Source organism: Notothenia coriiceps, unplaced genomic scaffold (assembly GCF_000735185.1).
Source record: "Notothenia coriiceps isolate Sejong01 unplaced genomic scaffold, NC01 NC01_scaffold00037244, whole genome shotgun sequence".
Lineage (NCBI taxonomy): Eukaryota > Metazoa > Chordata > Actinopteri > Perciformes > Nototheniidae > Notothenia > Notothenia coriiceps.
In genome coordinates, this window is record NW_011369945.1 from 24,444,613 (window position 1) to 24,469,122 (window position 24,510).

A 24,510-nucleotide genomic window follows, 5' to 3' on the forward strand; every position below is an offset into this window, starting at 1 on the left:
CAGACAATTTGATTTTCTGGATTTTTTTCTTCTCATTTTGTCTCTCATAGTTGAGGTATACCTAGGATGAAAATGACAGGCCTCTCTAATCTTTTAAGTGTGAGAACTTCTGTCGCCCGGGTCTGGTCCGTCGAGACCCTCTGCCTTCACTGCCACCCTTCTGGCAGCGCACCCGACCCCATCGCTGTTTCCCGTAGGTGGTGGGCCCGCGGGACGGAGAAGCGGAGGTGTTGCCCACGTCGCCTTTTCGGGCTGTGCCCGGCCGGGCTCCGTGGCAAGCCCGGCCACCAGACGCTCGCCGACGAGTCCTCCTTCTGGGCCTGGCTCCAGAAGGGGACCCCGGGCTTCCTCCGGGCCGGGTATCCTCACTTCGTGTGTCGTCTTTCATGAGGTCTTTTGAACCAATCTTAGTCTGACCCCTTGCCTGAGACCAATTTGCCATGGGAGACCCTACCAGGAACACAAGGTTCCAGACAACACAGCCCCCAGGTTCATCAGGGCACACAAACCTCTCTACCACGGTAAGGTGCTGGTTCTTCAGAGAGGCTTATCAAGAAATATATCTTACAATATTCTAAGTGTTGGGATTCCTGTCCAGTGATCTGCAGCCTGACTGCTGTGAGAATGTGCATGCAATAAGATTCCCATTCTTGTTATAATCATTGATTTCATTAATTTTTGTATGAGCTTAATTTTTTGTTGAATAATAAAACTAATCTCACAGTAACCACGTTTCATTTCATTCATAAACATTTTTGGAAAACTATTGTTTAGGATAGAAGAACACGTTATTTTGTTGTTGTTGCAGTTTTCCCAGTTATGGAGTTTAATATACGTAATAGTCTCAATGCATGTATAATAATCTTTACAATGATTAACACATCCAAGCAGTAATGATAGAATCCTATAATATACAGTATATATTATTCGGAAATGGTCCTTTCTTCAAACTGAGCACTACGAGTACTTTAATGCTATATATATTTTTTAAATGTATTAACCTGTAAAACGCCATGAGCCTGTTTTTCAGGTTTCAGGCTCGAAAATGACATGCCCAGAACAAATGACTATATCTTCACTTCTAAAAGGGGTAAATTAATAATCTTTTTTCCCAAAGCAATGATACACCTGTGAGTTGGATGTAGAACAGTCAGAATCAAACGGCTCCGTGTTTGTTTACGCCTATACGATCATTTCCTGGTAACGTTGAAGCAATAGCCCCGCCTCTCCTGCTCAGAATTCAGCTGCTGGGCTGTCAGAAGAGGGGGAGGAAAAGAGAGGCTCCGTGTTTTGTCTCGTGTGAACAGACACGTTTCTGGTGCCTGTTGTGTGTGGACGGAAGACTTTTCTGATAACGATTGCGGTCCGTTTGCGTTATCGTCCTCGTGTGGCTCCAGCCTAAGCGTGAAGGCCCAATAGTAGTGTTTACAATTTGGGAGAGACAAACCCCCGGCCTGTCTTTCCCACTGCATTGTAGAGAGCTTGATGCGTGGGCCTTGCCATACAAATGTCATCACAGCTGTCTGTAGCTTGCTCCAATTCTGAGTTGGTGGAGGAAGAGGTAGCATTGAACTAAACAAATTAACTCTGGGTAGAATGTTCATCTTGATTATTGATACACGGCTGCAAAGTGAGTTAGGCAGACTATCCAAATCAGAAATGATTTTATACAGCGTGTTACCATAATGTTTAACTATTGTCTGAATTGAAGGAAAAACATCTATCCCCTATGTAAACATTTTGACAACTGGGATAGATGGAGGGACAGGTGTATCGATCATTGCCTGGTTCAGTGGCATCAAAGCAGATTTCTGCCAATTTATCTTAAACCCAGAAAGCTGACCATATCGATCGACAATAGACAGTATTCTTGGGATACATTGTACAGCATTGCCCAAATACAATAGCACATCAGAATATAACGAAAGATGATGCGTACCATTAATAGAGATTGGGGATAACGTGGGTGACTGACGAATGGTCTGTGCCAGCGGCTCAAGTGATAGCGCAAATAGCAAGGGGCTTAGCGGACAGCCTTGCCTTGATCCTCTCGAGATAGCAAAAGATGGGGAGCATACCTTGCCTGTAAGCACCATAGCTGTTGGGTTTTTATATAGCACCTTGACCATGTCAATAAAAGGGGCGCCAAAGCCCATTGCCCCGAGTACCGACCACAAAAAGGGCCATTCTAGGCGGTTGAAGGCCTTCATCGCATCAAGTGAGAGAACTGCAGCTGGGGAAGGTAGATGTTGGGCCCCATCTATGATGTGTAATAGCCTCCTTACATTGTAAGCGGCTAGCCTGGATTTCATAAAGCCCATCTGATCGCGATGTACTAGATTCGTCATGTGAGACTGAAGGCGCCTAGCCAGCACTTTGGCATAGATCTTTAAATCAGTGTTTAAGAGTGAGAGGGGCCTGTAACTAGTACATGTCAGATCCTTGCCTTTTTTAAGAAGCAAGGATAACAGGGCAGTGTTGACGTCTCTCAAAAATGAACCCTCCTTAATAGAAAATAATATCATCTCTACAAACAAGGGGCCGAGCAAGGGCCAAAAGGTGAGATAGAATTCGGGTGGAATACCATCTGGGCCTGGCGACCTGACCTTACGCATGTCCATTACTGCACAATGTCGTGGTGTGTGATGGGGGCATTCAGATTTTCCGAGTCGCCAACAGAGACTCCATTTGGATATTATTAAAAATCATCGCATGCAGATTGGACAAAGCCCCTCTCCGAACTGTACAGATCCTTGTAGAAAGAAAAAGTGGTGTTTACGCTCTTGGGATCGGTTAGAACAGTGCCATCTATAGATTTAACAATAAAAATATCAGCAACATTTTAATTGGTCCGAAGCCTCAAGGCCAGCAGGTGGCTAGGTCTGGCGGAGTGCAAGTAGTAAGTCTGTCTGGTTCTGTGCATAAGAAATTCTGAACGGCAGCTGAGGGGAGAATTAATTTCTTTTTTGATCAAGTCTTTTTGGAGCGCAATAGAATCGCTGTAATGGTGTTGTAAGTTAGCATCGAGAGCAGCATACTTTAGTTCTAATGCTTCCATTAATGCTGTATTTTTGTACTTTTTATTACCTAGGGTTTGATTGTGGGACTCTCCCCTGTGAGAGAATAATTTCTACATGTGAAAATCAGCTGAAAATAATGACATTAGAAAAGCTGTAAACATCAAATGTTGGCATTTATTAGGATGACAATCCTTTAGAATACTGATACAACAGCCAGATATTGATTTGGAATTGTGTGCATTTGATTTATAAAAAGGTAGAAAGACCAATAGAAAAAGACAGTGCTTCCGTTGACAGCAGTTGATCGCCAGAGTGCGTGAAAGTCATAAGCACAGTTAGTGGAACATGTTCAGAAATGGTGTTTGCAGGAAGTTTTGGCAAGTTGCTAGGAAATTAAAACGTAAACAGCATCTCCATTCATCTTGGTTTGGCATTTCCTATCTTTGAGTCTGTTCACACAAGATATGGTTTTAGCTTTATGGAACAGCTGAAAAGCATTGCAACTTCCCCGCTGGGAAGGAAGATGTGGAGCTTTCTAGAAGCACTTGCGGTGGACAATGGCGGGGCCGGACTCGTCGTACTCCTGCTTGCTGATCCACATCTGCTGGAAGGTGGAGAGGGACGCCAGGATGGAGCCGCCGATCCAGACAGAGTACTTCCTCTCTGGGGGGGCGATGATCTGAAGGGTGGAATAAAACAGGTATGTGGTAAAGAAAATACAGACGGGATAGATTGTTTAAGCTCAAATTTGAACGCAACGTTAAAAAACTGAAATTATATAAAAAAAAACATTGTTCATAGATTTATTTAAAATGTTTACCTTGATTTTCATTGTGGGTGGGGCCAGGGCGGTGATCTCTTTCTGCATGCGGTCAGCGATGCCGGGGTACATGGTGGTGCCACCGGACAGCACGGTGTTGGCGTACAGGTCCTTACGGATGTCCACGTCGCACTTCATGATGCTGTTGTAGGTTGTCTCATGGATTCCAGCAGATTCCATTCCTTAACACACAGAGAGTTCACTTTGTGTTAGTCAACTTCAAAACAACTAACACGGCCATGATGGTACCCTGATAAATTCACTTACTGAAAAAATAAAAAATGCTAAGAAACTGTACAAGATCTTTGAAAGCTACAAGAATTAAAGCAATATCATCTAGATTTACAAGGAGGATCAGATTCTAATGTAATGCATTTTTGAATCATTTTCTCTAGTGAAACAGTCTGTTTATGATTGTAACCCACCGAGGAAGGAAGGCTGGAAGAGTGCCTCGGGGCATCGGAACCTCTCATTGCCGATAGTAATGACCTGTCCGTCAGGAAGCTCGTAGCTCTTCTCCAGGGAGGAAGAGGAAGATGCAGTCTGCATCTCCTGCTCAAAGTCCAGAGCCACGTAGCACAACTTCTCCTTAATGTCACGCACAATCTCACGTTCAGCTGGAGTTCAAGGGAAAAGGAATTTGTTATAAAACTAATAAACAATTAACAAATATTCAGAGTGAAGAGCCTTTTGAAGGTTGTACTGTCAAATTTGTACCGGTGGTGGTGAAGCTGTAGCCTCTCTCAGTGAGGATCTTCATCAGATAGTCAGTCAGATCTCTGCCAGCCAGATCCAGACGGAGGATGGCGTGAGGCAGAGCGTAGCCCTCGTAGATGGGCACAGTGTGGCTGACACCGTCACCAGAGTCCATCACAATACCTGCAAGACAAGAAAACAACGTAAGGAAAAAAACAAAACTACTGATGTCAATTTGAAGCGCAACACTGAAATTGGTTTGGCTGCAGTACTTTCAATGGCCGATAGATGTTGCAGTCATACATGTTTTAAGTTCTCACCTGTGGTACGACCGGAGGCGTACAGAGACAGGACGGCCTGGATGGCCACATACATGGCAGGGCAGTTGAAAGTCTCAAACATGATCTGTACCAAAGAGAAAGAACAGGTGTCAGAGTGGAAGCCTTTAAACAGTTTACCCAAAGGGCAGTACAATCTAAGAAACCTTTCAGAGATTAAACCAGATTGTGACCAAAGCGTGCACACACCTGTGTCATCTTCTCCCTGTTGGCCTTGGGGTTGAGAGGAGCCTCGGTCAGCAGGACCGGGTGCTCCTCAGGTGCAACACGGAGCTCGTTGTAGAAAGTGTGATGCCAGATCTGAAGGACAGGGGAGCGGATTAGTTCATTACAGTCAAAATAATTGATTAGTTTACTGAAGAAATTCCATTTAATATTACAATATCCTTCTACTTCACCAACACTGATATAAAATCATAAGCAATACAAGCTCTTTTGGCCCTACATAATACTTGTGAAAGTCATGCAAAAAGAATTGTCTGGTAGGCCTTTTCAGTGTTCATTGTTTCTACGCAATAGTGTAGGTCTGATGCGGCTAAACATCCAGACCGATAAGTTGACATGTATACATTTCTGCATGATGTTCAGCAGATGAGATCTTTGACCTGCAAAGATTCAGCCATGCTGGTCGATTAAACCATTTCAAGCTCTCCAGGGAATGTTTGATCATTTGAGGTTTAAAGTTCAGATGTTTGACATGCATTTCACCCATTCTAGTTTTGACAGTGCAGGAGAATTTCCCACTACAGTAACACAACCGACTGGACCTCCCGTCACTCGACTGTGCATTTTGATCTTGGTCTGAGGGCCATGCAAGTGAACTCAGGCAAACATGATGGAAATGTCCTCACCTTCTCCATGTCATCCCAGTTGGTGACGATGCCATGCTCGATGGGGTATTTTAGGGTGAGGATGCCCCTCTTGCTCTGGGCCTCGTCTCCCACATAGCTGTCCTTCTGTCCCATTCCTACCATCACACCCTGCACACACAAACATTTACAGTCAGAAGTTACTCTGCATTTAACTGCTGGTGGGATTTTAAGTCATAAGAAGCAGGGTCACAGTCATGCTGCTGTTGGTACCTGATGTCTGGGGCGACCGACAATGGAGGGGAAGACGGCGCGGGGGGCATCGTCTCCGGCAAAACCAGCCTTGCACATACCGGAGCCATTGTCAACAACGAGGGCTGCAACGTCGTCATCCATTTCTAAAAAAACAAAACAAGTAAGATATGACTTATTTTACTCCCATAAGTTTGTTTTATTTGTTATTTTTGTGTATTTAGTAAGTAGCCTATGGTCAAATCACCTACAAACTTAAAAACATTAAATATAAGACTTGAGGACTTTTACAAACTGAGAAAGTCTTAAGTTACGCAAGAAGAGTAAGGAATGCCCCTCTAGTGATGCAACGCCTAGCATGATCAGTGTTGAGTTTGCACAAACGCTTAAGCACTTGTTAATTTCTCTACGAGATTAAACAGAAACTAGTTACTTTCGGCACATCTTTTGTATTTCTTACTGGAACTACATTTTGTCAGGTGTGGCACTTCAAGTTCTCAAACTCAACCCATGTGACTTGTTAGTCCCATCCCTTAAGGGCATTTCAAACAAGTTCAGGCAGGATATAGACCTGCCTCCGTTTGTCTGAATTCCAGAGTCATTATCCAAAATGCGTTTAATGTCTTTATAACTGTACTAATGAATAACCTAATATGTGATGAGTCAAAAACCCAAAGCCTCCAAGCTATTATGGTGCCACAAATTAAATCAAGTTTCAGGATAATTCAGGAGGGTCTCAAACAGGAAGTGAGAGCTGTAGAAGGGAGCAGCCCTTTCCTCAGCAGTATCACACTCATTTACTGAAACAGTTACACATCTCAAACTCAAATTAAAAAGGATCCCAGCATTTGATATGTCCTTCCCTTATCTAATGGAAATAAAGTGACTTCACAAGTTATTTCATTTGTATGTCAGTGTTACTGATTTAATTACCCAAAATGTTAAGTTTTGTAGCCTTTGCACAAAAAGTGTCTCTTTTAACTGCAGATTAAAATGTTGGTAAAAATATATAGAATTGTCCCTTTAAGAACTGAGCCATTTGCCTGATAGAGACATACTTGAATTATACTGACCCGGAAGTAGTTTATCAGAAAGTTCAATATTTGGGTAACAAAAAAAACTCTTTACAGTATAGTTCACGTATTATGAACATAGCTGGACCGCTTCGGTTAATTTAAAAAACCGGGTGAAAATCTGCTATTTATACTGTCTCAGAATGACTTCAATTTATATTTCAAACGCATTTCAAGGGTGTTTAATTGTTTAAACATGCTGTCATCACCTGCCTGCTACACACCTGAAGTGAGTCAGTGTTAATGAGTCTGATCAATAAGTCTGTTTCCTTCATTAAAACTCAGCGCGAGCACTTTAGTTTTGAGTCAATTCTATTTAAACTTGTCAGAAAAAGCAGCGCTGGTTCTTACCTGTGCAGGTGAGTCTCTGGTGTATCTGTCGGAGAAGTTAAGAGGGTGTTTCTCTGCACTGCTGAGCTCGGTGAATGCAACATCAAGAGCCAAACCGCACAGGTTTTATTCACGCTAGTGGGGCTTGTCGCGTTGTCCATAAAAGGAGAGGTTCTCCCAGCGGGCACTCTCATTGGTCCAGGTGAGCAGGATGCCTCAGTTTCTCTCAGCTCGTGTTTTGATTGGCTGCAGCAGGCATCTGTCAGGAGGTGGAGGGACACTGGATGCAAACCATACAAACTAGTTTCCAAAAAAACCGGAAGAGTGAGTAAAGATGTAAGAAGTGTAATAGCAACGTGGATGTCAAAAACAACCCCTCAGAAACCAAACACCTCTCAAATAAAGTATTACTCCTTCATATTGTGCGTTCTGCTGTTGGAGGAGACAACTTGCAAAAGTGGTTTGATTAAAAACTTTAAAAAAATTAAAGACATTTTAAAGAGAGCTCTTTATTTATGTTTGTTTATTTTGCATTTCCTTTTTTGGCAGAATGTCGGTGCTGCACGAAGGTCTTCTGCTTTCCTTTGCTGAATAAGTCAAACTGGCCTGGAAAATACAAAGATTGTTGGGATAACAATGTATGACAGGTTTGGGACAATATAAAAAACACAATTGGTCAAGATAATTGCAATACATGGTATTATCCTCAAAATCAGTTTCGAACTCAAGCTGGAAAATATAGAAAACATATGTTATATTTGTTGAAATATTCATTAGATCCCAACATTATTTCAAATCCAATACTCTGACAAAAAATAAAAATAAATCTTCTTGTTTACCTGCCCACTCGGTCCATGCACTCACTGGATAGATTTGAGTAAGAACAATACCCATATTAGTGATTTATGTTCAGAATGCTATACTCATAATGTTAAATTAGGGTGAATAGCTTTGGATTTAGCTTAAAAAACTTTAAAAAAAAAAATGGCATTACAATATACAGCCACTTTATCTGAAATTAAAATAAGAAACTAATATTATATTCCATTGTTTAGATAGGACCAATATTTTGTAAATGTGTGCATCATTTTTTGTGAAAAAACAACATTCATAAATAAGGTCCCGTCTCATAAAAGAGGATACATATGTTCGAAATTCAATTATAACAATGAATGAGTCTGTTTTCTTGCACTAAAACTCCTTTACTCCTGTGCTATAACTTTGGCCTCTGCTCCAAGATAGCAAGCTAAACACTTTGTTTTGATTCAAGATAATTCATTATTACGGAAATGAATCTTGATCAACTTATTGTGACGGTTCTTTATCCCCATCCACGATAAAATCTCATATCTACCTATCCCTTTTACAGTGGCACTTTTACCAAGGGGGATTAGAGGGGTTTGTGGTCAGTTTTGTAATTTAGCTTCATTCAACAATGAAGACAAACCCTGAAGACTAAATATTAAAACCCAAGTAACTTTCATGTGTTGGTAGCAGAAAGCTTAGAGGAGATCAGCACTCTTCTTTATTTCATTTTTGGTTAATGTGTTTTTTCCCTTGCATTTCAGGTTTATCTTTTGATAAAAGTTAAAGTTAAACTCTGTGTGACTCCCCAGTCACTGCATGCTGTGGAGTCTTTCCGCTTCCTGGGCACCATCATCGCCCAGGACCTCAAATGGGAGCAAAACATCGGCTCCCTCATCAAAAAAGCCCAGCAAAGGATGTTCTTCCTGAGGCAGCTGAAGAAATTCAACCTGCCAAAGACGATGATGGTGAACTTCTACACCTCCATCACAGAGTCCATCCTCACCTCCTCCATCACCATCTGGTACGCCGCAGCCACAGCCAAGGATAAGGGCAGGCTACAGCGTGTCATCAGCTCTGCAGAGAAGGTGATCGGCTGCAATCTGCCATCCCTCCACGACCTGCAGGCCTCCAGAACCCTGAGGCGGGAAGATAGTGGCCGACCCCTCCCACCCTGGACACAAACTGTTCACCCCCCTCCCCTCTGGCAGTAGGCTGCGCTCCATCAGGACCAGAACCTCTCCCCTCCGCTACCGGCCTCATCAACAAGGCCCGACCCCCCCACTGACATTTCACCTCAGCCACATCATAGACTCTATGCATTACATTAGTGCACACAATGTTTCATTTCATTGTTTTTCAACAACAAAGCCCCTGTTGTTGAAAAACAATGAAATGAAACATTGTGTGCACTAATGTAATGCATAGAGTCTATGATGTGGCTGAGGTGAAATGTCAGTGGGGGGGTNTTTACGTACGCGTCACTGCGGTTCTCTATAGAGAGACTATCTATATGGCGCTGGCAAGGCTAACCAAGTCGAGTTAAGTCGAGTTAAGTTGAGCGAGGCCTGCGGTGGAAATGAGCCAATAGAGAGTAAGTGGGCCTGCATATGGTCGCAGCCTCCTGCCAGAGGGGAGGGGGGTGAACAGTTTGTGTCCAGGGTGGGAAGGGTCGGCCACTATCTTCCCGCCTCAGGGTCCTGGAGGCGTGCAGGTCGTGGAGGGATGGCAAACACCCTCTCTGCAGAGCTGATGACATGCTGTAGCCTGCCCTTATCCTTGTCTGTGGCTGCAGCATACCAGATGGTGATGGAGGAGGTGAGGATTGACTCGATGATGGAGGTGTAGAAGTTCACNTCTCATGACACTTTCATAGAACCATTCAATCAATTGACTGTGAAATATAAAATCGTAAAAGGTTTGTTTTTTTGTAGAAATTAGTAAATTGCCCAAGTTTAACTGTAAAAAGTTTACATTGTACAGTGGGAATTAAAGGTCTTGAATGATGTAGGTGTCACTTCAAAGTGTGGTTGGCTTTACAAAGAACGACAGAGCTCAAACTTCAACATTAAACTTAACTCAAAACCTGCTAAGAAATACAGTACTTAGTCAAGTAATGCAACATTAACTACTTACACAATTCTTCAAATTGTAAAGTTGTGCTAAACATATGCACATACAAGGAAACTGGCATGTGTGTGCCACCAGCAAGGTTTCAAGTGAAATGCTCAGAAATAGCTCTTGCTGGTGTACCATCAGTGGGATCAGGTGTGCATGATGGTGTGATATAGAATGCAGTTAGGAAACTGAATGTACAGCTCCACGCTCACCGTAATGCGGCAAAGAGCAGTGACGCTATCAATTTACACCGTAACGGACAACACAGTCACTTTGCACCAAAGTGAAAGACACCAATACACACACTCTCACACACACATACAGAGCACGGGCACAAAGTTCAGGGGGATTAATTCACTGCGTCATGTCATCAATCCTACCTTACCCCCTACTGTCAGAAAGGAAGGAAAATTTGCAAAAAAGGAAAAACGGAAGTACAGTGCCCTTAATGCTGTGCTATTATCTCCATCTGTTCTCCACCTCTTTTACTTTCCCTCTCTTTTCTGCTTAGATTTTTACTCAATTTCCTCCTCTTTTTCCTCTCTTCTACTTTCATATCCTCTCTTAATCAATCTATCCTCTCCTGCAGCCTCAGCCAGGCCGCCTTGATGAGCAGAGGCTCTTAGTCACATTGAGGTCAGCCACACACTCACACACACATACACAAACACATACACACACACAGGCACACACACACACAAACACAAACACACACAGGCACACACACACCAGCATATACAGGGAAGGGGTCATCCTGGCAGGGTTACGCTGCACAAAGTCAGCCTCCCATAATGTGGCTGCTGTCGCCTGCATCACACCCTCATGATCCAATTAGGAGCCCCGATTCCTCCAATCAGCTGCTGTGGCAACCAACGGGCAGGCGGGCAGCGCCAATCTCGTAAGTGCTTTTAAGGGATTAGAAGGTGGGTGGAAAGTAGGGGAGGGAGGGGACCACCTCTCTTTCTCTCCATCCTTGGGTCTCTCGGTTTTGTTGCTGAAACCAGAGCACTACAATACCTCTCAATTAGCCCAACAAATGCTTGCTGCTCTTCCGAATACAAGTCAAAGAAGTACGGGAGGAATGATGAAGAGTAATTAGGAACTTGGTCACACAGAAGCTGGAACAAGTTAAAAAAAAAGTGAAAGAAAAGAGGAAGCAGAGGGAGAAACAACGGAATTTAAGTGAAGGCGATAAAGAACATGGATGGTGAACAACCAAAGATAAAAAAGAAAGAAGGGGATAGAGGAAGGATTAAGTATTTCAGACTCAAGAAAAGAATAGAATCTTTTGGCCTTTTATGATCTGTTAAGGGTTAAGGTCATACGCAAGGTTATACGCGTTATGGTTGGTCAGTATGGTGAATTTCTATCTGCATAGTGCTAAGAATACAATGTGTGGGTGTTTAGCTTCATGCAGTGCACACATGGTAATGAGTGCATGTGTATGCCGTTGCAGATTTACTTGTGTATTTGATATCTTTGCAATTCAAAGTTATCTCCTAAAAAAAAAATCGCTTTAAGGTCCCATGTCATGGCCATTTCTACTGATCATAATTCCATTGTTGAGGTCTACTAGAATAGATTTATATTGTGCAATTTTCCAAAATCACATTGGTCTTCCAAGGCACACAGGGGATAGGAATATGTATTCACTGATTTCACTCTCTGTCCTAAACCGCCTTGTTGTCAGCTTCCTGCCACCCCCCCCTCCCTGTGAGCCCAGTGTGCTCTGATTAGTCGTTGCGAGGCTCGCTGCTGTGTGAGCTCGCTGGCGGTGTGGTTTCCGGGTTGGCGACACAGCGAAACTCATCCTGAGCACACACAAACACTCACAGACGAAGTAAAAACAATAAGTGTGGCTTGATATTGAGTAAGAAACAGGTTTATAAACGCTGTGAGAATGGGTCTGCGGAGAGCATTTCTCCACGATCTCAACTTGTCTATTACCAGCGTTCAGGGAGCTCTATGCAAGTCAATGGGACTCCCTGTAGTAGACGAGATAGTGACGCCAAGGGATCCTGGTGTGTGAGGCAGCGTTTCCGCCAGGTGGGCGTCTTGCCGTCATTTGACTTCCTTATTCAGCTCGGGACGCCCTGAATGCGAGCCGAGGGCGTCCACAAATATTAATAATTAGATAGAAGATCGAGAGTTTTTATCGCTTGAAATGACGAAAAGGAAAGAGGACAAGGACATCCCGCTGTTGGAGGGGCAAAGGAGTCTGGTGGGATTCTTTTCGGAGTATTGAGGATCGTTTCACCGACATTGGCGGTGCCTGCCACAGGACAACACGGAACGTGCACGATTTGGACGCGATGAGCGGTGCTAGTGGAGCACGCGCGTGAGCTGCGAGCACCAGAGCCCCTCCGCCTTCGCGAACCCTGAGGCTCCGTGGAAAACTGTGGTAACACGAAGAGCCGTTTGGGACCGAAACAAGCCCGGCGCTTTAAAGAAGCCGAGCCAAATGATCCCCCCCCCCCCCCCCGCCTCGGGTGGACCGCCCTTCTCAGCGCTGGATCTGGCGGAAACACTTGGATGTGGAGGGTGCTAGCCGCGGATTAGCTATTTCTATTCCGGTCTTTGTTGTTTCATTTGGGTAAGGGCACGTCACGGATAAACCCAGGAAGAGACATTGGAAAATGAGAAATCTCAAACGAGACCGTTTTGAGGAGGTTTTTTTTTCTATGTTAAAGAGTTTTTTTATCGCTACACGGGTGTACTTTGAGGGTTTTTTGAACTCGCAGAAATGCATAAAAACCCCTTCATAACAAACAAGGGACGGGTAATAACCGGAAAAGCATGACAATGGGCCTTTTAAAGACAATATAAAAGATTTAATATATTTTTTAAAAGGTTTTTAGGTAGATAATTTGCCAAAGATCACAAGAGTGTGTTTTTTGAAGTACATCTGTGGTGTTTATAATATCCCTTAAAGCAAACCTCAATCCTAAATGTCCTGGATTAAAGGGAAAGAATACCACTTACTTTAAGCAATCACAAACACTCCTCAAACAAACAGGTTAGATAATGTCCGAAAATGTAGTACTTATAAATGACATCAAAGCCCTTGAGAATATTTCAGTGGTTTTAAATGTAATCGGTTTGGCCCTCTGTTTAAGATTTGTGATAGCCCCAAATACAATAACCGTACACTGGCAGCCCCATAAACCCTTAGACGGTGGGCCCTGTAGTTGATTTAGGTTTATCAAGTCCAACTTTAATGAACAAAAGAGGGTAGCTGTCCAATCAGAGCAAAGATCCAACCGAAATGGTCAGTAGGTTGTCCATAATTGGCCTTTTCCAAATTCAGTCAAACCAGCCACTGCTTCTGCTTTGGCTGGCTTTTGGTTTCAGAATAACTGCTTTTAAAGTAGTCTATATAACACTGGTCTTTCCAATGGATTGGTTATTAATTGACATTAACATGGTATATGCTAGAAGCTAGAGATGAAACTTTGCATGGGATTATGATTGTAGTTTGTAAAACCGACCCTACATAAACTGCCCCTGTTGGTACAGTATACTGGAATTTGTGGCTAGGCAGGGCTGTTACAAACTTGTCCTTTGAGGATGCCAACCCATTTTCACCTAAAAATGCTGAAAGGCCCAATTCAAATGAATCTTGATCCCCTGGGTGCATTTTGAGTCAGTGAAGGTTCAAATCTACAGCAGGGTTTTACCACATACGAACGCTTGTGTTCACAATTTCCCCCTCTACCTGCATACAAATGTGGAAATGAATTAATTAACTTAAACAACCTGCATCATACTGTATCAGCCACCGGACTGCCTGATAACAACTAGGTATTTATTTAGTTTTAATGGTCCAACATTGCCTGTGTCGGCGTGTGTGTGTATAATGTGGGTGAGTGTGTGGTGTTTAACCCACCACTTGTGCAAGGTTTTTATCTTTCTCTTAAGCCATTTCGCTTGAGCGCCAGGACCGTCAATTTAAGAGAACTGCTTGTACAGTCATGAGCTTTTGAAAAATCACACACACATACACACCATCACACCACACACACACACACAACACAACGACAGCACACACACACACACACCACACACACACACACACACACACACACACACACACACACAGCACAGAGTAACCTTAAAGTATGATATTTCACAATATCTTAAGTCTTCTCCTTGGAATGACCTGAATTGTCCCACAGTGTGTGTTGTGGTGCTGTGTGGTGTTGTGTGTGGGTGGGTGTGTGGTGGGAGGGGGGGGGGGGGTGGGGAGGTTGGTGTTGTGTTGTGTGTGTGTGTGTTGTGTGTGTGGTGTGTGGTGTTGTGGTGTGTGTTGTGTGTGTGTGTGTGTGTGTGTGGTGTGTGGTGTGTGTGTGGTGTGTGGTGTGTGTGTGTTCCACTTCATATTTCCATAGAGGTAATGTGGAAGTGCATTCAATCTACTGCTTCCGAGCAAAGACATGGAACACTAATAACAGAAACAAAGGGACGTTGTCCAATGACAAGATAACTTCAAAAGAGTAATGCCCTTTTTGTTGCGGCCCCTAAGTGATAATACGGCTTTCTTTGTCCCCTATATTCACAACAATATGGGAATAAAAGATACAACCATGAATTAATCACAACACCATTTCCTTCACTCAAGAAACATATGCTTATTAGAAGATTGCAGTATTCATATTGAACTTAATTGCTTTATGTTATGAAACAAAAGGGCACTGTTTTTGCACCAACAGTAATGTTGCTTTTTCAAATGTTCTTTTAAAAAACTACCCAATATTTTAATTAAACCTCAACCTGTATGATCAGCTTCAGAGAGTCCCCGTGTCTTGGCATCTGGGATGTTTTCTTCCATTTCCACAAAAGCAGCCCTTAATCCTAAGGTGTATTATGCTATGGTCACCTACTTGAAAAGCTAATAGTGATTTCGTACACCCAGACTTTTTTCTCAGCTTTCGTCTCTCGTCCATNTGCCTATAAAAACAACATTAAACATTAGATTATCAGTTGCATTAATTTCTTATGGCTCTATCTGCAGCTTTTCCAGAGTCATTTCTTAAGATTACATTTTTCCACAGGCCAACAACAACTATTTCCCTCAAAGAAAAACCAAACATGCCCTGTTGTCGTGAGAGAAAAAGTGCAGAAGGAAACATCCATTGAGCTCAGTGTGTTGCTCTGTGATGCTTCAAGCCAGATACTTGGCCTCTCACCTTGGGTGCAAGTTCATCAATGTTTGGGGTCAGGCTCTGAGCTGAGGAAATCCTCAGGATTGAGTGAAGGTGTGTGTGCAATATACCGGCGGGCCAGATCTAATAGTAATTCGAAATGATCCTGTGGGCCGAAATTAAATCTACCAAGGGTGAGTTGAGTTTGACACATGTGATGTAAAGTGTATGCTTTAAATGGAGCACTGCACAAATGCATCAATGCAACAAAATAAGTACATTTTAAAAGCAACTTAAAAGTTCCACATTGCAATGCTTTGATACATGTGTAGATTACAGTCATGTATGTGTGTGAAATCCCAGCTTATTTCAGTGTCTATGTTCAACCAGTCATGTAAATCAGAGTCTTGTTTGTCAGGTTCTTCTTTCTGCTACTGACGTAATCTGATTTTAAAACAAAAGCTTGAGAGCAGGAACTCGGGTGGACATGGTTTTGTTTAAGTCTCAAGTTGCAAGTAAATCCTGCAAATCAGGACCAATGACGTGAGTTCAACTCATTACAATATGTATGCTCTTCTGTTCTCTCTCTCTTGGTTGAAACCTTGCTGTTTTGAGCATCATTTCCCTAAATGATAGCTGGTTGGAGATCTTTAGAATCTTAGCGGATGTTTAGAAATAAAGGTGTGTGAAGATTATGGACCCACACTGGACTGCAGAAAATAAAAAATGAAACACATGAGAGGTATATCGAATTTGTAGTGTTTGAACCTTTGATGATGAACTTTCTTTTGATGCCAAAACTGATTTGATCTAATAATTAAACTTGAGATCTTTGCTGCGGCCCATTTGATCTGTTTTGTAACATCAATCATGCCAAAAAAGCTATTACATTTTTAATCAAGTTAAAAATGTGCCGTGTAGTTTTTTTCAGTTTGTTACCGTCTCTCATCTTTTTTAAGGTCTTCTCCTTTTTCTCTTCTTATCTACTGCTATTTATTTGCTAACCCTTCCTCTTTTTGGGTCAAGCAAATACCCCCAACTATGAGATAATATAAATGTCTGTTGTTTAGTTAAAGGATGGCCATCCCAAAGGCATATTTAACAGCCAAAGCAGAAATGAAGAAATACGTTTGGCCCTAACTGTTGCTGGAAACACGCATTGGGAGGTAAAGCCTGTCGTGTAGCTGCTGATCACAATTCAGCAAACCAGCTGGTCTCTAGACGGTGTCCCTGAACTGTAATTTGTCTGTCCTTGTGTGCACACAAACTGTCTGCCACAAAAGAGTGGCCAATATGAAATATTAAGTATATTAAAATGGAAAAATTCAAAGTTTAAAACTTGTACATTTGGATGTTTCATGTATCGCTATCTGCATCTACAGCTGACTGCAGTGACCTCAAGTGAACATTAAAAGCACGATTTTACTGTACAGTATTGAATTGACATTATGTTCTTGTTTATCTCATTCTATTTACATTCATATAGACTCCTGCATTTACTTGTTCACTTACAACATTCTCTGCAACATTTAGCTTATTTAAAAAAATGTGTTGACATGTATATAATTTGATTCATCTGCATTACTTGCACATTGGTCTTGAAAGATTTTTTTTCATTGCCATATCTACTGTAGCTACTGTGCATATGACAGTAAAGCCTTTGAATCTGGAAAGCAGTGCTCCAGTTATTGTGTCCACACCCTGAACCTGCACAGACATGTCAGAATATTTCACTTCTGCCACTCAAGTGCCTCTCTTTCACAGCAGTATTTTTATTGTACTGCAATATAAAGTCATGTGTTCTGATCCTCAGAATCTGTTCCCATTTCAAACTTCTAACTTGACCAAACATAGTTAGGATTTCAGGGCGTAACCTGAGTCTGCTTTCAGGATATGGTGTGTGTGTGTGTGTGTGTGTGTGTGTGTGTGTGTGTGTGTGTGTGTGTGAGGGGGGGGGGTTTGTCCTCACCAGGTTGGACCACGCCTCCTGTGTTTTAAACTGAAGCTTATACTCATGTTGTCCTTGTAAGGTCTTAACTTCAGCTGGAAGTCAACCAAAAGGCACTCCTCCAACAAAATGGGGGGGGGGGGGGGGGTTTGTTCAATGAGACCTGCTGAACTTTTTATGGGGGGGGGGGGGGGTTATGTTCAATAGACCTGCTGAACTTTTATGGTTTTACCTGGAGGTTGCAGGTACCGGATACCTTTGCAAATTGACAGTGTCTGTTTGGTGTTCTATGTTTAAAATCTGAAGTTTACAATATCTTTAAACTCCATTAAAGTACATAACATTAAAAAAATTGCACATAAGTGATCTAAACTCTAACAAATATTTTGACTTTTGCTCTGACAAGATATAAAATAGGTGTTCTTGTAAATGAGTTTCTGACAGTCTGCTTTCCTTATATGGACTGAAGAGAAGTCCCAGTTCATCACTCTGAAGGCAACCAATAATATGCAAAATATAAAAACAGTACAAAAAGGCATAAAATACATGAGTAGCTGTTTGGTTTATGATGCTGTAGAAACCTTTCCACAGAGTTAGTTCGTCTTAGTGATTGACCCACATATTCTGCAGACATGTCTATGTGGCAGATACTGAGGATTTGGAGATGGATCAGCTTATTTATAAATGTTTACAAAGATGTGACGTTCTGTCTCACCTCTCCAATCAGAGGCAGAGTATGACGGTCATACCTTCTCCATCCTCGGATCATAAACATCGTGCCCTGGAGTCAGGCAGAGGATTGTCCACATTCTCCGGCTGGTTCAGGCCTGTTTGAGGAGCTGGGGGAATGTGAGTCTGTCAAACCACACACTGTCTGTGAAACTGATGAACATGCAACAACACAACAAAGACCAAAGAAGGTGTGAACACAGGAAAGACTTCCTGCCTGCATGGGAACCATCTGTTTGTTAAAAAATAGCTTTTTATAAATAAATCAATGAAACCTGAAACCTGCAGCAGAGATAATAATCCAGTCTGCCACAGTCTTTGTCAGAGGAACAGTTCTGTTGACTGACAGAGATTATATTCAGGTTTCAATTCTCTAAAGGCCGGTATACATGGCAATGGGCTGAAACTAGGCTGCGAGAAGAAGGGTCAACTCATTGAGAAATATAAAACTTGAGTTTGTAAAATGGTTGGCGTAAGAGCAAAAGAGAGGAAAATGTTCTGTGTGAAGGATATTACAAATAATGTAGTGCTGCAGCTTCTGATCATTATGTAACACATCTGCAGATTATTTTCATTTATTATTTTGTTTGTTGAATGTTAGAAAATTACATTTAAAATGCGCAATTGGAAGGTACAGGGATCTCACTGGTGTTTTAATCATGATTTTAAGCTGTCTATATACGCAGATGTTATTCTGGTAACAATATCCAACCTAGCAAATACATACTCTTATATGGAAGCATAGAAACGCCCACACACTCCCTATGTAGATCACAAAAACCTATGAAAAAAGGGAAACCACAAAATAGAACAATAGGGCCCCTTTAAATCACTGTACAGATATTACTCACCTCAGACCAGCTCCTTTTATTTGGAAAACAGAGTGGATGATTGAGTATGAGTAATGATTAGAACAACCATGAGACCTGAGAAGGTGAATCTCATTTCTTTGTCCTCATGGTGCGATGCTGAAGTTGAGTAGAAATGAGATGTTCTGTGACTTGTGTTGTCCAAGACGATAGAAAGTTAACAGAATAAATATATATTATATTGATAACCACACTGTCAACTGTTGCACATCCCCACTTAAAATGTTTTGATTAAAGTTAATACTTGTTAAACTCTTCTCGTTTCAAGACAGCAAAATGTTTGTTTATTTCATACATACAAATTCCTTTTTTTCTTAACTTTTGTAGTCCTTGAATTTCTTTTATTTCCTCTTAAGTTATTGTTCTGCACCAATACACCAAAGTCATTCCTGTATGTGAACAACTTTGCAATAAATAAGACTTTGATTCTGATATGTTTCTTTAATCAGTATCAGACTAGTAAAACATGACATGTTCATTACATTATGTAGCAGCATGTTAAAATATTCCACTAACCATCATCACTGTTAAGCTATTGTTTTATCAGTCAATGCTATATTCAGTTGTGGAAGAAGTAATTTGATTTGTATGTCAGAAAAAGTAGTAATATCACAGTGTATAATTACAGTTAAGGTCGAGCAATCAAAACTTTACTCAATTAAATTAGCAAGAGTATAGTAATTATAATATTCTTAAAAATGTGAAAGTATACAGAATAACCCATTTCAGAATAATATATTTCAATCAGGAGAGACGTGATGTATGAAATACATGTTTATTATCGGGTCACATTATATAAATGAAACATAATGATGACAGTTTATAACAAGTGAATGAAATGGTGTTTGGCGATTAGGCCCAGGTTTTGTAGGATATTATTCGGGAAGGGAAAGAACCGTTTCCGATGAACCCCCCTGGGTCTAGACACTGGTGGTGGTGATAAGTGGTTAGGTCCGGTTGGAAGGGAGAAGGTTAAGCTTGGTCCTGAGTTGGAAGCAGGAGGCGAAGGGGTGGTGGAGGAGGGTTGCGCGTTGACACCTGGAAGACAGCTGATGGAAAAGGGGAGAGCATATATAGAGGGATTAACAGGTGCGATAATTAGGCTTGTGAATGGAGGGAAGTGATAGGGAGCGCCACTCCTCAGCTAACCTATCATTTAGTGAAGGGAGCGAGTATTGCCATGACGCTCAATACGAAGTGATAGGTCTTCCTGCCTGAACTTGCGCTGAGCTTAATTTAAATCAGGAGAGACGTGATGTATGAAATACATGTTTATTATCGGGTCACATTATATAAATGAAACATAATGATGACAGTTTATAACAAGTGAATGAAATGGTGTTTGGCGATTAGGCCCAGGTAACTAACAAAAGATGAGTTGTGTACACAAACATAACTTTACGGTGAGTATAAACAAAAAATAAAAATCCATCGTAACTAGAAACTTTCCACGGGATTTTATTTCAATAACTAACTAGAATGATCAGACACGGCGATATAGTGTGATAATTACAAGAACTAAAATGTTGATCCAACAAACGACCACCCAGTTCATCCCTTCTCGACTGTGACAGAAGATTGGTATTGTACAAGTCGTTCTCGTTCCATAAGAGGACGGTCTATACCGTGGGGGGGATCGTTTGGAAACAGGGTCCGTTCAGGTTGGGTGAAGTGGGTTTTAGTGTGACCACAACCGACAAACGAGATCAAATACGGGTTTTTCGTTTTTTTTCCGTAAAATAGACCGGGTCGTCTACTTTTTGATTTTTCTTCCCCCCCAAAGGGTTTAGACCGTTTTGGTCAGACAACATTCGACGCCTTAAACCTTGGGGGGGATATAGAAACAGGTCCTATCCAGGTATTCCCGGTGGGGTTTTTTAGGTGTTTGACCACAACGGGACTAGGGTGATCTTAACTACGAGGTGGTTTTCGGTAAAATGAGACCCCGTCCGTCACACTTTGATTTCTCCCGGAAGGTATAAGCGGTCTCTTCCCACAACACGCTGACCCCGAACGGGACTACTACTTTGGCTGGGGCGGATATCTAAAACATTGGACGACCCCGGGTCCTCATTCTATTGGAAACCACTCGTGGTTTGGATCTTACCCCTTGTCCCGTTTGTGGTCCCGTCCCGAGTTCGATGTACGGGTACTTCGATTGGAAAGGTGGCCGAGGTCCCATGTCGTGCAACCCTGTGATTCACGCAGGTTTCGGCCGATCGGTGGCTCCATGTCAGGAGGTCGTCCAGCGGAGGAAAGACGCGGAGGGCGATTTTGGGCCCGCAGTTCATCGCCGACCGATCTCCTGTCCAAACGTGTTTAAGTGCTCACAAGGCAATATTAACGTATCGACGAAATTCAAGTCCCAATTCCAACTCAAGGTCCGTCAACTAACCCACATTGTCATTCCACTTGGGGCTTAAAAGTTTTTTTTAATTTTTGGCCCTCCTGTAAAACTCAAATACGCAGGTTATATAGTAATTGGTAAGTCAAAAGAGTGACAATTTACTTGTTTTGCCCCTTTGTAAATTGACAACCTATGTGTTGTCTTCCACTATCGGGGTATATGACTCTAAAGTTTTTCATAAAATAAAAACTTTTGCTGTAGTCTTACAGGGCACCTAACATAAGAGACTAACTGTCTACCCCACACGGACGATTGTGACTCACTTCATTCATAAAAATTAACTGGAAGCTTACTGACGACACACTAATCACCTGGTCCAACAAGGTTTATTTCATTATTACGTTTTGTATATCTACCTGTTATCTAGACGTAAACCTAAAATTTGTCGTATGGCTAAATTTAAACACGAAGTATTTCATTACAATAAATCCCTACAAACACTCTACCGCAGGTTGGTAGTTAACTTTTAGTCTATACAGAAGTATTGCACATATGAAATGTGAAATGTAAGTGAGGTCCAATATTACACCAAGCAATTATGGCATCAAAGCAAATTTAATAAATAACTATTGTAAATCATACTCATGTATAAAGAATTAAGAATTCGAGGTCATTTTATATCTTAACAACCACGGCAAAATAAATTCCATATAATGCAATAAGCGGCTGGCCCTCATTTGGCGAAAATAAAACTTCCGTCCAAAAATATTCCGAGATGATGGCATTACGTATCCTATAAGCCCGTCGGGCGTTTTTGTCACGTTCCGACGCCGACTGAAACAAAGGGCTTCACCCCCGACCGAACTGGGTGGTCAGACACAAAATGGGTCACAAAGGACTGGGTACTTTGCCAAAATAAATGGAACGACACACGAAAAAAAATTTTGAATTAATAATTTTTTTTGGCCCCTGAAGGCGGGCCTTTTGGCCCCCTGCAGACCAGGGGTGGGATCACATCTGCACAATGGTCGTACCTACAATACGTGCAAGCCCATTGATGACTGGGGCAGTGTTTACGAGTCATTCCATGGCGTCAAAGTTCCCGAAGTTTGTGTCAGTGCCTAGTCGACGGGTAGGCAAACCCAAAACCCCCCAAAGAAAGGTCCCTCTTTCTCTTGAAGTACATTCTACTACTCTTCTGTTAAATTAGTGGGTTAGTTCGTACTAGTCGTATAGATACAGAGTGGCACCGCATTAATTATGACGATTGAATTTGATCAGAAATAGGGTCGCCCAGTACCAAGTCATTAAAAGGATTTCGCATGTATTCAAATACGACGCGTATAAACGTCGAAGTAAATATAAAACCATAGGTACGAGTGTACCGAACCGCCTAAATTCCGGGCATTAACTATAACTGTAGACGTAGTGGACATCGAGGGGGTACGATTGTCGGGACGTAATTGTAACAGAATGTCAGCGGGAGGAAAGCGGGCCTGTAAAAGTCGGGTGGGTCCGCCGGCAGACCCGGGTAGGGTTTTCTAACGAGAGCTGATTTTGCCCCCCATAAATATCGGTAGGATTCCCCACATTTTAAAGGCTAGTTTTCTTTCTTTTTTTTGATTTTATTCCTTGCACGTGTACCGTGGTCAAGAATGCCAAAACCCTTTTTTTATACGTATATTGGACCACCACCGCAGTAATCGTATAGTCCCGAGTCGGTATACGCCGCAACAGACGCAAAGATTAGGATTTTTAACCATTAGTAAGTTTAGATCTCTTGGTGTCCGGCACGAATTTTTTTGAGGAACCGGTCCAAGTATCAGGCACAGTGTACAAAGCTAAAGTCACAAGTGTAAGGTACAGTTTTCGGCAGTAAACCTGGCTCCCCAGAGCTTCCGAGGCACCGGGCTCGGGTTCCTATGGCGTCGTGTTAGAGCGTTTAACAAAATTAAAGTATGCAACTCGCCGCCTTTCCCCCGCAGAGTCCGCACGGCGCCGCTCGGTCCCTACACTGTAGGGTGCCGTAAAATAAAGTACACACTGGCGGCCTTCCCCGCTAAGACGCACTTGGTCCTGCCAGGTACGGTACCGAATAGGGTGACAGTCAAGCATGGCGATGCAGTTAATGACAGAAGAGGACAGGCATATCTCCAGAAGATTAAAGTAGGTATCTAGTGCCGTCAGTCGGGGTGTTCCCTCAAGCCCTAGGAGGTCCTCGGCACTTATAGGTCGCGATACTTTCATTTGCATAGCGTAGGGTTACGGCTTCTTGTATCTCGAAAAGACTTGTACTTCAGGAAAGTGACGGTCGGTAAAAGTCGATGTAGGAATTCGTGAGCGTTCACCGCCGCCGGCGGACGAGGCAGTAGCCGGGCCGGGCGCGTTGCTGAGGGTCCAAGAAGCGGGGAATATTCAGGTTAGCTAGTTTAAGGATCGTCCGAATCTGGATGCGGAGATTTCGTGAGAGAGTCGTTGAATAAAAGAATAGACGTCCCCTCTAAAAGGCGGAATTTTGAGTGGCTTGTCACAGTGCGTGATAACATGCGCTCTCCGTTCAAGAGTACTTTACGCCCAATAGGGGGGGAGGGATATTGGTGCCCCGTAAGTTAAATCTTACTCACGTCGATGAGAGGCCGACGATTTTAGTTCCGCGAGTTAGGAGGTAGGACCCGTTGTTGAGCTGCCACCAGGGAGGAGGCCGAAAAGAGTAGGATGTAAGAAGGCCTTTGCAGTCACGCACGACCGATACGGGTTTCCCAGAGAGGTTGGAATTTTTAACCTATGCATACGATATGCCCACCGACCAAGAATCGTACAGTCGGCATTATTAAGCGGGCGCCGCCGAGTACAAATACGGAACCGGTACAGATTGGCCGACATGGAGGTCCAGCATTTGGAGCCCAGACATTATTTTACACAGCGCGACGATTTCGAGGGTCCAACGGGGCATGCAGGCCCTTCGGGGCATGCGAGGCCCCTGCGGGGCATGCAGGCCCCTACTGGGACATGCGAGGTCCTTCCTCGGAGCCTCCCGTAGTCATAGCAGATTTAGGGCGGTCGTACGTCGATTCGCGAGAGTAAAGTACGGGTAGTCTAACGAGGTGCGTAGGATGTTCAATTCTTATTAGTGCAAGTCGCATCGAAGTATGAAAGTGAAAGAAAACCCCAAGTAGCCTTTCACCAAGAAACGGGAAAGGGCTTTACTATAGGATT

General features: G+C 42.7%; 1 protein-coding gene across 1 annotated transcript; it reads right to left on the minus strand.

Moving 5' to 3' along the window:
• Positions 1-3,174: 3,174 nt before the first annotated feature.
• LOC104965067 (actin, cytoplasmic 3-like) lies at positions 3,175-7,468 on the minus strand. The gene is made up of 9 exons (XM_010794008.1): positions 7,360-7,468; positions 5,957-6,081; positions 5,726-5,854; positions 5,064-5,174; positions 4,857-4,941; positions 4,558-4,719; positions 4,266-4,457; positions 3,841-4,022; positions 3,175-3,699 (listed from the first exon to the last, which is right to left on the minus strand). The coding sequence occupies exons 2-9, from the start codon at positions 6,077-6,079 to the stop codon at positions 3,556-3,558; spliced, it is 1,128 nt and encodes a 375-aa protein (XP_010792310.1). The 5' UTR covers positions 6,080-6,081; positions 7,360-7,468; the 3' UTR covers positions 3,175-3,555.
• Positions 7,469-24,510: the final 17,042 nt, after the last annotated feature.

Coding starts and splice junctions, on each gene's coding strand:
- LOC104965067 (XM_010794008.1), bottom strand. CDS start 6,079: ATGGATGACGACGTTGCAGCCCTCGTTGTTGACAATGGCTCCGGTATG. Junction 5,855..5,956: donor TCGGTCGCCCCAGACATCAG/GTACCAACAGCA, acceptor TTGTGTGTGCAG/GGTGTGATGGTAGGAATGGG. Junction 4,720..4,856: donor CGCCTCCGGTCGTACCACAG/GTGAGAACTTAA, acceptor CTTGTCTTGCAG/GTATTGTGATGGACTCTGGT.